The sequence below is a fragment of the Pongo abelii genome, chromosome 5 (genome assembly GCF_028885655.2).
Source record: "Pongo abelii isolate AG06213 chromosome 5, NHGRI_mPonAbe1-v2.0_pri, whole genome shotgun sequence".
Classification (NCBI taxonomy): Eukaryota; Metazoa; Chordata; class Mammalia; order Primates; family Hominidae; genus Pongo; species Pongo abelii.
The window spans coordinates 117,254,238-117,271,295 of NC_071990.2; the positions used below are offsets into that span (position 1 = coordinate 117,254,238).

General features: G+C 36.4%; 1 protein-coding gene and 1 long non-coding RNA gene across 7 annotated transcripts in view; one reads left to right on the forward strand and one right to left on the reverse strand.

The window, feature by feature from the left end:
* The window catches only part of FRK (fyn related Src family tyrosine kinase), a 158,189-nt gene that overhangs the window by 73,474 nt on the left and 67,657 nt on the right, over positions 1-17,058 (reverse strand). Inside the window, exons 1-2 of one of the 5 annotated variants that reach the window (XM_054558064.2) lie at positions 15,840-15,944; positions 2,292-2,344 (exon numbers count right to left, since the gene is read on the reverse strand). The exons of 2 other annotated variants lie outside the window; for them this stretch is intronic. In XM_054558064.2, the coding sequence (XP_054414039.1) occupies positions 2,292-2,344; positions 15,840-15,944 (158 nt within the window). Of the gene's footprint in view, positions 1-2,291; positions 2,345-6,866; positions 7,017-15,839; positions 15,945-17,058 lie in introns of those variants that run through there. 2 more of the 5 variants (XM_054558065.2, XM_054558067.2) reach the window with 2 other exon arrangements.
* Positions 10,631-17,058, forward strand: part of LOC129060049 (uncharacterized) — a 28,949-nt gene continuing 22,521 nt past the window's right edge. The window contains exons 1-2 of one of the 2 annotated variants that reach the window (XR_008526390.2): positions 10,631-10,744; positions 15,037-15,169. This is a non-coding gene — a long non-coding RNA (uncharacterized LOC129060049). Of the gene's footprint in view, positions 10,745-15,036; positions 15,170-15,867; positions 16,073-17,058 lie in introns of those variants that run through there. The other variant, XR_008526391.2, reaches the window with a different exon arrangement.

Below are 17,058 nucleotides of genomic sequence, written 5' to 3' on the forward strand. Positions count from 1 at the left end.
CAATGGTAAACTAAGAACAGACAAGAGCTACAAGAAGTTTTATATACACTGATGCAGACAAAGTCTGCAGTTAGATTCAGGCAACTTAATTATCTAATAAAACAAAAAACAATAATTTTCAAAGAATGTGACAGAATCTAGAGTAGCTACAACAGTGTCCTATATCCAATCACAAAAATAGCAGCATAGCAAAGAAACTGAAGAGTAACCCATACTCAGGCAAAAAAGCAGTCAACAAAAACCAACTCCAAGAATGTCCAGATGTTGAATTTTTAAATGGGCAGAAGACTTAAAGAGACACTTCACAAAAGGAAATATGAAGTTGGCCAATAAGCACAGGAAAATGTGCTCAACATCATCAGTCATCAAGGAAATGCAAATTAAAACCAACGTGAGATGGCATTTCATAACAGAATAGCTAACAAAAAGACTACCAATACCAAATATTAGCAAAGATGTGGAGCATCTCTCATATGTAAAGTCAAAATAGTACAAGGCCTTTGGAGAAATATTTGGCAATATCTTATAAAGTTAAACATACATTGACCCTATGATGCAGCAATTCCACTCTTGGGTATTTACTTAAGAAAAATGAAAGCATATGTCCACAAGTAGACTTGCACAAAAATGTTAATATGAGTTTTATTTGTAATAGGCAAAAATGGGAAGCAGCCAAAATGTTCATCAACAGGAGAATGAAGAAACAAATTACAATATAGTCAACTCGTACTCAGAATCAAAAATCAGCAAACTAATGATACATACAACAATATGATTGAGCCTCAAAACCATTATGTCAAGCCAAAGAAGCAAGACACAGAAAAGTAGATATATGATTGCATTTATATGAAGTGCCAGCATAGGCAAAACTAAGCTATGGTGATGGAATCACAGGGGCAGGGAAAGGGAGAGTATCTAGAAAGGGATATGGAATTTCCTGAGGTAATAGAAATGTTCTACATTGGGAGCTGCGGTGGCTCAGACCTGTTGTCCTGGTGCATAAGGAGGCGAGGCTTAGGCGTTCAAAGCCAGCCTGGGCAACATAGAAATCTCTCATCTATATAACCAAGAAATGTTCTACATCATTACTGTTGTGTTATTTGATATACATTTATCAAATTCCATTGAAATGTAAGCTTAAAATCTGTTATTTTACTGTGTGTAAACTGTACTTAAGAAAGAATAATTTTTCAAAGCTACATTTAATTTTATAGCCCTAATATTTTCTTAGTTACACTTGAAAATAACTAGATTGGCTTTTGAAAAAAAAAATGCCACTGAAAAGTTTGATCACAGAAATCTTTCCATAAAGTTTGTGTCTGCTGCTATAGAATCCTGAGAACCTACACACACACACACACACACACACACACATTAGACTGACCCATGTGAATATAACTTTCCTGGCTCCTGCTTCCTTACCATTCAAGGAGGGTATGGAAATGACGTGAGTTGCTTGGGGAGAATATCTGCTTTCCTGATAAGATACTTACCTTTTTAAAAAAGGTCTTCTGGAGAGAGGGCTTTAAAGCAAAGAATAGAAAGAATTGCAGGCCCCATGAAAGGAAGAAATTAGAATTCGTGAGGCCCCAGAAGATCTGTCAAAAGATATCACATAGACTGCCATTGCTTCTTTGTTTAGAAAGGTGTAGACATAGCCACACATTGCAGAGGACCAGCTGGACAAAGCTCTAATTCTGAAATCAAGAAAGTAAATATCTAATTGGCAATACTTGTTATGAAAAGTTATGCTCCCAATTAGCTAAGGTTTTTGGAAAAGATATATTCAGATTGAAAAGTAAACAAAAATGTATTGTTTGCTTTCACTTTATTCAAAAAATGACTAAAACTTTATCTTAAAATCTATATATGGAATCTACTCTGTATTTGACTATGAAATATTCTATTGAATTTCGGCAGTAAAAGGAAATTTCTGCCACTGATGGTGAAATCATCATGAACTTATACCTAGACCATAAATGTTTTCAAATTAAACAACTCTTTTCTAGATATGCTAAAGCTTGAAACCACACTCTTGTCATTTTGACCTTTTACAAAACTAGACTTATTAGAAGACCTAAAAGCACCCAACATATGTGGTTATATCTTTATTTGTTATAGCCTACTTCTTACCAATGTCCTTCCTATTACTAATATTTGTGTGTTATAATCCTCTGTTAATAATATGAGTTATCTGTCATTGGTTCCATAATACAGAATGATAAATACTGTTAGGAAAACAAGCTATAGTTCTCTGTTTATGTTGAATCCAAAGTTTGCCATTTACTCACTGTAAAGGAGTATATTCCATATGTTGCATGGCCTCTGGCCTCAGTTTCCTCATCTGTTAAAAAGGGGGTAATAATAGTACATTCTTCACAGGGTTATTGCAAAGAGTAAAGTAGAATTGAATGGAAAAAAATTCAGCACCTTAATATCTCCTTGACATTTCAATTGGATTTTACCAATAACTCTATAAAAGTAATCTACCAATAACTCTAGAGTAATCTACCAATAACTCAATAAAGCACAGAGAACAGGGGCCTTATCTTTCCGTGCTCCTCCCTCCTTCATGACAGTACCCACAGAAGAGGAACTTTGTGTTTCTATAATGCTAAAAGCCATAAAAATATTTTTAAAAGGAAAGACTCTAGCTGTATAGACTATGGCTAAGTCTGTCATCCATTTATTCATTTACATAGTTTTGAACTTTAGAATCAAGACTTCTGATTTCAGCTGAGAAGTGTGCAGCAAATAATTCTCTAATCAAACTGTACTAATGTAAAAAGCAAGGCAAAACCCTTCAGGATCTCCGGCTAGGCAAAGAGTTCCTAGACGTGACACCAAAAGCATGATTCATAATAGAAAAACATAAGTTAAACCAGGAAGGAAGGAAGGAAGGAAGGAAGGAAGGAAGGAAGGAAGGAAGGAAGGAAGGAGGGAGGGAGGGAGGGAGGGACGGAGGGAGGGAGGAAAGAAGGAAGGAAGGAGGAAGGAAGGAAGGAGGAAGGAAGGAAGGAGGAAGGAAGGAAGGAGGAAGGAAGGAAAGAAGAAAGGAAGGAGGGAGGGAGGAAGGAAGGAAGGAAAGGAGGAAGGAAGGAAGGAAGGAAGGAAACACACGTGCAACACATCCACTCGCCCACCCACCATTAGGTTTTGTTGTTTTTTTTTTTAACTGATGATAAAATGTCAGGGATGTGGATAAGATGTCTTTCAAGGAGCCAAATTCTTTGGGATCCAAGTTAGAGAGAGCTGGTTGCTTTGTCCACAAGGAAAGGCTTTGAGAAGCCAAAAGGTGACTTACTAATTCTACAAAGAATTTACCAGAAGGAAGGAAATGTAGCATCAGTGAATGATGCCAGTAACCAGCACCTGAAGAAATCATCAGCTGAATACCAAAACGGGGCAAACTGAATAGTGGAGAAAGATGTGTCAAAATTGGGCATGGAATAAGGTATAAAGTAGGGAAGAGATGATAAGGAATTTATAATAAATCTCTGAAGTATTGGCTATTGCTTTATGTATAACTTGTCATGTTTCTGCAGGAATAGGATCAGGTCTTAAAGAGTTGCCTGTGGGCCATCCTAAACTGTTAAATCCATTAGGAAAGATGTGTTAGATGTGTTGGAAAACTGTTAGATGAGTTTAAAGTAATTGTTACTAATTACTTTACAAAGTGATTTTGAGAGCTAATGAGAGAGCATATTTAAATCATCCAACAATGTTCAAACTGCTATTCTTTAACATGAAATAACTTCCTCCCATCATACTACTAGAACAAAACAAAAACATAGTCACAAATAAACAGCCTTAACAGAAAAGAGACAAGACAGCATAATTTTTTAAACTATCAAATAGGTTGACAGATGAAAATGCTTATAATAGTGAATATAAGTGGCCTAAATGCTCCCATCAAGTCATAGAATTTAAGATTGGTTTAAAAAATCAAATCTGAGTGTATATTTCTTATCAAGTCATCAAAGGTGAAAAGATACAGAAATTATCAAAGTACAATGTCAGATACATTTTTATCAATTTAACTTTTTAAAAACTAGGCACAACAATGTAAATTTAGAAAAATTGGAGTTTGGAGTTTTTCTAAAAGCATCAAATTATAAAAGGTCATTATAATTGATAATTCATAATTCACAAATATATTAATATGTGCAAAATAGGATAAATAAAAATAGCATAAAGTAAGAACTATTTGAAACTAAAAGGGAAAGCAGAACATTTGTAATCCAGTCCTATAGATCTACAACAGATTCAATAAACAAAAATTATAAAAGGGCTTAAAGAAGAAAAAATAATATGATTAGAAAAATTATGATAAAAGACATTAAAAGAAAAAGGCAAAATGAAACATGAGCTTTGAGTTAAAAAAAAAAAAAAAGCTGATATATAGGAGTGGACAGGACAGTAAGAGATGCTGGCCAAAGGGAAGTGAGGAACTGTTCAGAGACAAAGTCAGGGTTCAGAGGAGAAGCTATCCAGTATCTACAGGAAAAGAAAACTGAGTCATTAAAATGCTCACAATAAGTGCCTATATGGTAGGTAGAACCTGACTCCTTTTACTGCACAGTCAACACTCAATAAAATACACCACTTCTGATACCAGATGTGTAGGAGGATTTCCCCACACACCAAGCAATTCACCAGCAGACACCAACTGGGTTTTCTACAATTTAACTCAGTTTTGATGTTAACTGGTTATATTGTCACAAAACCCTTGTCACTACTCAGTACCATCATTATTTTTTCTGACAGGAAATCACAATTTATTTCTAAAAATTTCCTATACTAACAAATTTAAATTTTCTACACATGTTCCTTGACTAATTGCATTTTTATCTAATAAAATTTCAGTCTTTTGATTATTTAAAAACTGGATTTTTTTTTCTTAACATAGGGTATGGACTCCATCAAAAGAAAACATTCATTCAGTGTGTTAGTCAGCTAGCACTGCTGTAACAAAGCACTACAAATGGGTTAGCTTAGCAGGAATGTATCTTCTTCCTACAGCTCTCAAGGTTACAAGTCTGAGGCCAACATGTCAACATGTTAGCTCCTTCTGCGGTCAGTGAGGGAAAATCTGTTCCAGGGTTCTCTCCTAGCTTCTGGTGTTTTGTTGGCAGTCTTTGGCATCCCTTAATTTGTAGATGCATCACTCCAATCTCTGCCTCACATTCACATGGCATTCTTCCTGTGTGTATGTCTGAGTCTCCAAATTTCCCCTTTATATAAGTCCATATTAGGGCTCCAACCTCTGCCCGTATGGTCTCTTCCTAACTAACTAGATCTGCAATGTCTCTATTCCAAATCAGGTCACATTCTGAGGGTAAAGGCGGTTGGGGACTTCCACATAAAGGCTTTGGGGGGACATACTTCAACTCCTAGCATTCAGTAATTCACTTATCAATATATTTGGGCAGAGAACATTTATGTCATGAATCCTACAATGCTTAGCCTTATGCTGTCATTTGAAGGAAAGAGGAAACTTCCAGTTCCTGCCCTCACTGAGCAGACAGTTGAGATGTGGGACCTGCCACTCTGTTTTGCTCACTCTGCTCCAGCCACACCAAGCTCCTCCATGTTCCTGGACACAGTTAGCAAGCTCCTTCCTCAGGGACTTTGCACCTTGTCTTTCCTCTGCCTAGAACGCTCTTCACTAGATCCTTCAATTCACCACCTCTGTGAGATCTTCCCTAACTATCCCATTTAAAATAGTGACACCACTCACCTCACACTGCTTATTTCTCTGTCTAATTTTCTCAAAGATGCTTCTAATCTTCTAATATAGTCTATAACTTACTTCTTTGTTTTGTTTATTGTTTGCCTCCCCACTAGAATTAAACAACTTGAGAATAGGGATTTTTGTCTGTTTTGTACACTGCTGTAACCCCAGGGCATAAAATCATGCTCAGATAATGATGATGCAATGGATTAAGTGCTATGAGAGATACTACAGCCTTAAGGTTTAAGTTCAATATTCTTTTATTTATTTTATACACATTTATTGAGCACCTATTTAGGTACTGCTTGTGTAGTAGTGAGTCATACCAAATTCACTTTCATTTTTTTATTCTTTCTTTGTTCTTCAGAATAAAAGCTTCCTAAATCACCAATTTAATTCAGTATTGTTTTATTGCGTAAAGTAAGGGCCAGGCACTGTGCAAATTATTTACATTAATTATTCATCTATTCTACAGAACAACCCTATAAGGGAAGCACTCTTACAATCACTTCCTACACAAGGAAACTGAGATGTTTTAAGCCTTTTCTGAGGTCAAAGTAGCAAGCCACAGCGCTAGAATGCAAATCCAGATCTATCAGTTACCCCTTTTCCATCTGAAGGTTCTTTCATTCATCATCATCTATCTAAAAATCAAAATACTCTGATATTGTGCCCTTAATTCCTTTTTTAACCTGATTTTTAAGGAAAATGTTTTTCCAATTATTTTGTATTTTTGTTTGTTTCAGCTTAACTTTATTAATTCCAGATCCTATTTATTTTCTAGCCATCTCAGAAAGTACTGTATGAATTCTTACTCTTTGAAATTTAATTTCTTCACGGCCTACAATGATCAGTTTTTATTTATGAACCACAGACCCCTCGGAAGAAGGTATAATCCATATTTGTGTGGTATAGAGTTGGTATCTGAAACAGGTGTTTTCCTGGCCTCATAGTAGAACAGAGTTTGAGATTATAATGAGCCAGACAATCCACAGTTCAGACCGTCTCAATTTCTTTTTGATCCTTAGTCAGGGACAGGGGTAAGGGAGAGAGGATGATCCCTCAGGTGTCCCATAAAATGCTATTTCCCTTGGTCCAGTGTGCCTGACCACTCATGGTTTTGCCAACTTACTTTGGGGAATCCAAGAACTCAGCCCAAATCATTTCCCAAGTGGTACTGTTTATGGATTCTGTTCACTCACAATATCTGTACCATTAATTTGTATTCAAGTAACTTGTGGCTTGAATGTCTTTGTACTTTAGCAGACAATCTTCTCATAATATGTTGCATAGTCCCTGCCTTGGAAACTGTGATATTGTGATGTAATAAGAAATACATCTTTGGTCTCTGGCCCAGTTCCTGGCAGACAGCTCCTAAAACTGTTATCATTTTCTGAGTGATAGGAGCGCTAGGTGCATATTTTGTTTTAATATTTGGTCTTTGACCCCAACTCCTGACACAAAGCTCCTAATCCTTTGGAATTTCCTGGGTGATAGGAGCATCTTTTGTTCTAATGGGGTAACACATGGTGGGCTTCTGAATCGGAGCTGGTCACCAGAAAGAACAAGCCATGAGGAGGGAAGAGCTGGAGATCTAATAATTGATCATACCCACATGATAAACCCTCCATAAAAAAGCCCTGAACATGTGGATGTGTCTGGAGGGTAGTGCATTTGGGGAGGGTGTGGAAACCCTTCATTGCTTTCCCCATACCTCACCCTGTGAATCTCTTTCATCAGGCTGTTCATCTGTATCCTTTACAATATCCTTTGGAATACATTGGTAAATGTGTTTCCCTGAGTTCTGTGAGCCACTCGAGCAAACTAATCAAACCCCAAGAGTGGGTCATGGGAAGCACCCAATTTATAGCTAGTTGGTCAGAAGCATAGGTCACAACCTGGGGATTGTAGCTGTTATCTGCAGTAGAGGACATTCTTGTGGGACTAAGCCCTTAAGCTGTGTAGTCAGTAGGATCCTTTACAAACATATTTGGCAATAAGCAGTAAGAGCCTTAAATCATTCATTGTTTGGCTCAGTAATTCAGATTCTTGGACTCTATCCTTAAAAAAATCGTGCAAAACATGGAAAAATCTTTATATGGAAAGAAATTTGTTGCTATGCTATTCAAAACATTAGAAAAATAAAAAGTGTAAGAAAGTCTAAATGCTAACTGTTAAGATGAGGGTTAAATTATGATTAAGTCACTGACAGAAATATGAAAATTAGAAAAATTAAGCTGAAGACTGGGTAGCACCTTAAAATGCATAGAAGTAAAAAAGTGGAATACGTACACTGATTACTTTCGTGCAGAAAACATATGCACATGAAAACTAAGATATTTTACTTTTGTATAATAAATTTGTTATACATATATCACCTGAAAAATATATTTTAGTAACATTCAAAAATGTCATTATAACACAACATATTACTTTGTGCCAAAAATACTTCAGTGAATTTCAGAGAGGAGGAAAATCACATCTAGCTCTAATGGTTGAGAAGAGATGTAATGCAAGAAGTTAGATTTAAAGTGGATATAGAACAATTTGGATGGCAGAGAAACGAGTACACATTCACAACAATATTTTTAATTTATGTTCCAAACTCCACATCACCCCAATCTGGAGTAAGAAATCAACTCAATGGATCTGTATACGTCTAAGCCAATCAGAATTAGAGTCCATGGACTCCCACAAAGCCATATGACCTCTAAGTCTGACATCAAAATTACATCAAGATCAGCTAGAAATAGATTCGGTTAGGTTTCTTTCAATTTGTTTCTTAAAAGATGAAAGTGTTATAAAAATACACCATGACTTGGTTATCTTTAACCAATTTATCTATGAAAGATGAAACAACAGATTAGGAATAAAATTTATTTTGAGAAACAATATGATTGTTCACATGAAAACTGTCCCAAACTCTCAGATATTTTTAAATTACTAAAAGATTTTCCCAGACTTACAATTATTTCTCATTACTTCATTCTAACAGACCATCACCATAATTCTGACATTATAACTAAATTCATATCCAAAATATACACAAGAGGAAGCTGTAGAAAAATTTCCAACATAAGGTTCCTTCCTAATAAAATGAATACCTCATTGTATTCTAAGGCCTACAGGGTCAGGAACTGTGTATCATTTCTCAGATTCATCCATATATGGAGCACATGGAAGACAATAAATTTTTTCTGAGAAAATCACCACAGGTAAAAATCATAAAGTGAAAGACTCATAGACAATATTATAGAAATATTTTTAAAATTTTGTGTAGCAAAAAAATCATAATAAAAGTCAAAAGGCAAGCTAAAACTGAAAAACATTATCTGCAATACGTGAGAAAAAAGAGATGCTTTTCTTACAATGTTCTCTTACATGTAAATGAGAAAAGATTGACATTTAAGAGAAAAAGGGGCAAACATGCAGCCTATCCCCAACACCACGATATCCTAAGGAAGGAGTGATCATTACAGAATAAGTATAGAAAAAAAAATCAAGATTCACATGGCAGGTTTAGTAAGTTTGCTTAATAATACAGAATTTGAAGAGAAATCTTTAATAAACGTGGTGTATTGATGAATGTGCATAATCCACTCAGCATTGTTATTACGATCCATGTTTAAACACTTTACATTGTTAATTAATGTTGGTTAATATTGGAAGTTCTGTTAATTACAACTAAAATGTCAAGTAGCATTACTGCAAACACATATTCATTTACATTTCATGGCCATGTTTAATTTCTTGAGGGAGGGAGAAACATCTTTGAGATGCAGAGAGTAATTTTATGTAATGGCACCGCAGAATTGATTCACATTGTTTTTCCATGTTTACAGCTTTTTTTGGGTGTGTATATATTGCATTCAATTCATTGAAAAAATTCTTCTTTGCAGACATAAATAATGGAATTCATGCCTGTGATAAGCAAAAAATAAAAATAAAAATTTTTAAACTATGGAAATAAGAGAAAAGCAAATGCAATCAAGGGTTGTGAAATGCCTAGGACTGAAATCTAGAAATCTGTTTATTAATAACGTAGCCTTTTGTTGTCATTTTTAGAAATACTAGAGACTATTTTCACCTCTCAGATTGTCCCTTCTTGCACTCAGCATCCTTGAGCAAGAAAGACTGTGTTCTCCAGACTGTATGATGGAACACAGGCAGCCAGTTATTAATAAGATCAATTTGAACTGCCAGGCAGAGATGAAACATCAGCACAAGCTAATTAAAAGTTACATTTCAATTCAAATATTTAAGTAAGAATAATAGTCATTCCCACAATATCAATAGACTTTGAAACTGGCTATGTTCACCAATATCCTCAGGATAAAGGTACATATACATGGACCAAAAAAGACACTTTCCCTTTAATATAAAAATAAATTACTTAGGGATAATTTGGCCTAAGCCCATAGATCAGCGGTTCAGGATAGAGCAAGGTATTACATCTATGAGACCAGTTCTTCAGCTTTTAAGTTCTAATTGAGCCAGTTATTTTTCTCTTTATTTTGTACAAATTTATTGAACAATACAGTTTAAAATCTAGGCTCTAAACAAATTTTATAAAATCATTTTTCAACTAGGTGTCTACTTTTCTGCCCCATAAAAGTCCTGTGGCAGAAGTGGAAGAAGCCAAGGAAAAAGAAATGAGGAATTAAGTCAGAGAAGTGATGGTGTAAATGAGAGATAATTAGGGCCTTGAAAGTCCCTGCAAGGAGACTCAGAAGTCAACTCTAAGTCAGAGAGAAAACTGCTGGAGGATTTTGAACAGGTAAGTAATTTTAATTTTTTAGCATTTTAATGGGGTCACTCTGCCTGCTGGGTTGAGCATAGACTGTATTTAAGGTAAGGGTTACATCACAGAGGCCAGTTAGGAAACTATCACTCTAAGCCAGATTGAAAGTTCAAGGTAGGTTGGACCAGATGGGGACAGGAGCTGGTGAGAGATGGTTCATTTGTGGATACTGCTGAAGGAAGAGGCAAAGCAATGTGTCTGGAAATGAGGTATGAAAAGAAAATGGAAATCAGAATGATTCCAAGGTATTTGGCTTGAGCAAATGGAGGATATTTGCTGTTGACAGAGCTGGGGGAAACTTTGCGGGGCCGGGTCATGGGATGAATGCAGGAGCTCAGTTTGAGAGTTACTGGAAATGTCTGGAATTTGAAAACTTCCATTTGCATATGGCAATGTCAAGTAGATCATTGAGTATACATGTCTCAAACTGAATGAGATGACCAAGAAAGTGAGGACAGAGAGAGGGGAGAACCAGAGTTAGAGCTCTGGGGCACTGTGACATTTTGTAGTAAAAGAGAAAGAATCAGCAAAAAATGTCTCAGCCAGTGGTATAGAAGGAAACCTGGAGATCAGCTGTAGGGAGATCAATTAAAGAAAGTTTATTAAAGACGATGAGTTATCAAGTGTTAAATAATGTTGGCAGTGGTTACCAGCGACTGGGAAGAGTAGCGGGGAAGGGGATGAACAGAGGTTGTTTATTGGGTAAAAACATACAGTTAGACAGAAGGAATAAGTTATAATGTTTAATAGTACAGCATGATGTCTATACTTAACAGTAATCGCATATTTCAAGATACTTAGAAGAGAGAATTTGGAATGCTCCCAACACGGAGAATTGATCAGTGTTTGAGGTGATGGATATCCCAATTACCCCGACTTGATCACTATATATTGTATGCATGAATCAAAATATCACATGTACACCATAAATATGTATAATTATTATGTATCAAAAATAATGTAGATAACTAAAATGAGGACTAAGAGCTGACCAACAAGTATTATGATGTGGAATTTCCTTGATGACTTTTGATAAGAGCAGCTTCCCAGAGTAGTAAGAAGAATAGTCTAACTGCAGTGTGTTCAAGAGAGAATGAGTCAGCAAAATTCAGATTGTGGGAAATTCCACAGGCAAAGGAAATAAACTGCAAGGAAACTAACAAAGAGAGAAGATCCATATTAAACAAGATTAAAAGAGACAAATCAATTATAACAAATGGACTTTATGTGGACTCACAAGCAACCACAAGACATACCCACAAAAATTTGGATTCAAATAAACCATAAAAAACAAACTATAAAACTGTGAGAAGTTTTACCCTGGATACTTGGTAATATTAGGGTTATTTAATTTTTTAGGAGAGATTATTTTATAATTATGTTTGTTTATTAAGAGTATTTCATGTATTTTAGATACACTTACAAAATGATTTACAGATAGAATTATATGATGCCTAGGATTTGCTTCAAAATAACACCATAGTGGATGGAAATTGGGTGGGAAGAAGAAATATTAATATAAGGATGAGATAAGATTGCCATATGTTGAGAATTGTTGAAGTTGAGTAATGGTACCTAGTGGTACTGTTCTCTATCCTTTTTATATGTTTGAACTTTTTTATAATAAAAATTTTAAAATTGTGGTGTGGGGGATCAGAGAGAGAAGAAAAAAATAGGACCCTGAGTATAGGCAACTTTTTCAGAGTTTTGCTATATAGTAGAGATTCGTGTGCAGTAATCAGAGGGGAAGTAGAGTCAAGCGTTGTTTTTAAGAGTTAAGAATACTGATTTTGTTTGCTGCTGCTTGGCCTTCCAAGAAGAACTTAGTTCTGACAAACGATTTAATTCTTTACTAATCAGAATTTAAGTTATAGTGGTGACCTCAAGAGAAATCAAAAATTGTTCTAAGAAATCAATACACAAATATCCAATTTCAGTTGACCTCACAGGATGCTTAAGGATCATCCACATTATAACATTTCTAACAGTCTTATTCTTTTCCAACATAACTACAACCATTACTCACATCTACATATCCATCAAAAACACACATTCAGAAACTCTCTACATAATAACATTGAATGAAAATTCTGTTTCAAAGATATAATCTGCTAATATAACTCACTAGCAAAGTATTAGCACATGACAGCTAGTAAATTTGGATTAAATATAACCAATGCCCAAATCAAAAAATGAAGAAGCAAGGAAAATTGTCATACACTGTATGTAGCTATTCCTTAAAATCAAACTATCAACTCATTGGCTTATTAGTAGAATTAATTCTTAAATGTTTTCCTTAATCACTACTGTACTCACTTTTTTTTTCAACATTGCTGGCTAACAAGTACTCAGTTGTTGCAACAACTACCCGTAAATAAATAGAGAGCAGGTGAATATCTGTTTCTATGGTTTCTATTTACAGTAGAGAGAGATTGTTTGACACTTGCTACTTTCCTTTTATAATAGAAATTTAAGTATTGCCGTCTCCCTATTCTTATCCTTCTTCTCCTCCATCCTGTAATGCTATCTATTTTCTTTCTCTTCATCTGGCTCTCTTTCTCAATCACCATTACCTCTAAGTTCCATTAAAAGTGATTTAATTTCAGTTTTCCATTCTAGGAAAAATGTCTGGACAGAAAAGGAACAAGCAGTGGGAGAGCTGCCTGCACTTTTTTTAAAAATAGGTTTGAGCAAATATACTTTGCTTCTTAAACTAGATCAGTAACTTAAGAAGAAATGACAGAGTTTCCTTCTTTGCTTAGACAAAGCCTCTTTCTATGACAAATCTTCAAGTAACAGGGATAGTTCCCTCCACCTCTATCTTTCAGCAGTGTCTGATATCTGTTTGATAAGATAAGCTTCAGGAATGCAGTGAGCCAATTACTTGGGTTGCCCTCAGCAAATATACCTACTTACTGCCGGACCAAACTAAAACATTCATTATTTATACCCCTATTTCTGTACCATGGTACAAAATCACAGCAAACAAAAGTTGGTAAAATATAATGTTACATTGATTAAAAAAAAAATCTGTTTGAAAAATAATTTGGGATCCTTTTTCTCATAATACCCTCTGTACAAAATTGAATCACCCAAGTGTGCTCAATGACCTGTCAGTGTACAATGATGCAATAGAAATGGTAAAACAAAATCCTTTATATCATCTCAAAATTGTTGAGCAAAGATTCCTGAGAGATAGTCTTCCCTTGCTTTTGAGAAAATTAGCTTCTGGGAAGTGACTTTCAAAGTCAAACAAGGTGGTAATATTCTTTTGAAAAGGAAAAAAATAATACTTTATTCATTAAATAAGTAAAATAAGGTTACAACATAGATATCAATGTACTTAACTGTAAATTAAATGTACACATATATTGAGCGAATTAAATGAGCATTGTCCTATGTCAACATTGGAACTGTGCAGAAACATATGAACCTTCTCTAATCCAAGTTCAATTATGTATTCTTTTAACTCCTCAAAAAGCAATTTCATATTCTACATGTGAGCATGCCAAGAGAAAAAAACGTTACTTTTAGTATTATTAACATAGTATTTCCTTGAATATTAAGTCAGCAAATAACACATATTTCAGGTTTGTCCTAATGGAGAATGTCAGGCACACCCAAATGTATCAGTGCTTTCTTTGTAGACTTTCTGAATCACTCAGCCAAGCAAAGCTATTAACTTACTCTAATACCCTACAGAAGCCTTTGGTTTTACCACCTTTAAAATGCCTGTACAGCCAACTTCCCATTAGCAAATATAAAAGATTTTTTAAATTACTATTAAGTTGCTTTAACAAATTCAATTTTAGGTCCCTGAAGTCTCTTACTTGGTTCCACTGCCTGTACAACAGGTGTTCGTATTTTTGTGCATTGCTTTCTTTTTACATTAAGAAAGATAAACAACACCAAAGTGTAATAGATAATTTGGTTGATATAAAGAAAGTAGAATGAGGGAAGAAATGGGCTTAATTCACTTTCAATGAAAATGATTAGAATTTCATTTTCTACACTACAGACCCAATGGTAAAGGAGCAAAAGCTCCAGGGATTTTAGAAATATAATTAAAATAATATAAGCACAGAATCATGAACTTTCTGGCATGCCCATATTTGTCTCACTTATTTCCATACTGAGCACAATAATATCCACATCCAGTCTTCCCTCAGCTACTGCATACTATTATCTGTCTACTCGTAAATCCCTTCTTATTCTCTACAGTTTCTCACACATTCTCACTTTACTTGTTTTCCTTAAACATTAGCTTATTTCTTCTATTTTTGCCTTTGGGGTCATTTGTTTAATAAACATCTTCTTTTCTGATGTTTATTAAAAATTCACCTGCCTTTTTTACCCACATTTTAAACTAATGTGTCTCCTCTTTTTCTTTGTCTTGACTGTTTTCTCTACACCTCGTATTTCTCCTCTACTGCACCTGGGTCTCATTCAGGTAGAGTGAAGAAAGGCCTAACTGAAGGCACTTTCCTGCCTTGCTTTGCAGATTTGGAGGAAAACAGAATGAATCCTACACATGTGTACAAACCCGCAAATGAGGGGAAAGCACAGGGAGCTTGTGTCAAATTCTCCAGCAAAGATGTGCACAGTTAGAATTGAAAAGCAATGGGATAAACAAGGTAAGAGGCAGGGGAGACAGCACCAACCAGCATGAGAGCCAGAGAAGCAAAATGGGAGCCAGGTAAGGAAGTAGCTAGAGGAGGTTTCTGGCCAACATTCATTAATTACAATTCTATCAAACAGCCTGTCATGTTTGGTTTACAATGAGTCTTCCAACCAAGCTCAGAAAGGCAATTTAAAAATGTATTTTTTAATTAGTATATAGATTAAGATATAAAAATTTTTTTCTTTATAATTTAAGGTTCTAAAATGTAAAACATGTCAACAGTGATCATTATTATTCATGTATTAGAGTAGGTTAAAATAGCAGATGCCTATAAAACTCCACATATGTTCTATATAATAACAATTTAAAAGAATTCAAAAAAAGAGAGCGTGAGAGGGAAGGAAATAAGCCAGACTTAAAGACAAATATGGTTATTATGAATAAGCATTAGCTGGACTCTGAGCTTCCTAGTGGCTAAGAATAAAGAAAACCATGATGTGTAATAAATTTTTAGTATCTGCTATGAGGAAGCAATTCAATTTTTCAAGAGAAATGAACCTTAAGCTTTTGCCCATACTAATCTTACAACACAGGTTCTTACATTTTTTTTCACATGATACCTTTTAGAATATCATAAAACCTATAATCCCCAACCTAGAAAATCACAGAAAGCTGACACTGACCTTCAGCGCCTCAGCTCCAGCGCCATGGCGACCTCCAGGAAGTTCTTCGTTGGGGGGGACTGGAACATGAACGGACGGACGGAAGAAGAGTCTGGGGGAGCTCATCCGCACTCTGAACGCGGCCAAGGTGCCGGCCGACACTGAGGTGGTTTGCGCTCTCCCCACTGCCTATATCGACTTTGCCCCAGAAGCTAGAGCCCAAGATTGCTGTGGCTGTGCAGAACTGCTACAAAGTAACTAACGGGGGGCCTTTACTGGGGAGATCAGCCCTGGCACGATCAAAGACTACAAAGCCAGTCGAGGGTCCTGGGGCACTCAGAGAGTAGGCATGTCTTTGGGGAGTCAGATAAGCTGATTGGGTAGAAAGTGGCCCATGCTCTGGCAGGGGGACTCAGAGTAATCGCTTGCATTGGGGAGAAGCTAGCTGAAAGGGAAGTGGCATCACTGAGAAGTTTGTTTTCGAGAAGAAAGGGGTCATCGCAGATAACGTGAAGGACTGGAGCAAGGTCGTCCTGGCCTGTGAGCCTGTGTGGGCCATTGGTACCAGCAAGACTGCAACACCCCAGAAGGCCCAGAAAGTACACGAGAAGCTCTGAGAATGGCTTAAGTCCAACGTCTCTGATGTGGTGGCTCAGAGCACCCGTATCATTTATGGAGGCTCTGTGACAGGGGCAACCTACAAGGAGCTGGCCAGCCAGCCTGAAGTGGATGGCTTCCTCGTGGGTGATGCTTCCCTCAAGCCCGAATTCGTGGACATCATCAGTGTCAAACAATGAGCCCCATTCATCTTCCCTACCCTTCCTGCCAAGCCAGGGACTAAGCAGCCCAGAAGCCCAGTAACTGCCCCTCCCCTGCGCATGTTTCTGATGGTGTCATCTGCCCCTTCTTGTGGCCTCATCCAAACTGTACCTTCCTTAACTGTTTACATCTCCACCCTGTAATGGTTGGGACCAAGCCACTCCCTTCTCCGCTTAGTATAATTGTTGGAACTAGACGTCATCAAGGTGGTTTCTCCTTGGCTGAAAGGTGGAAGGGGTGGGATTTGCTGCTGGGTCCCCTAGGCCCTAGTGAGGGCAGGAGAGAAAACATCCTCTTCCTTCTTACACCCTGAGGCCAAGATCCTCCCCTCAGAAGCCATGAGTGCTGCCCTCTCCCACGGTGCCCACGCCTGTGTGTGCTGTGTATGTGAACCACCCACATGTGAGGGAATAAACACCTG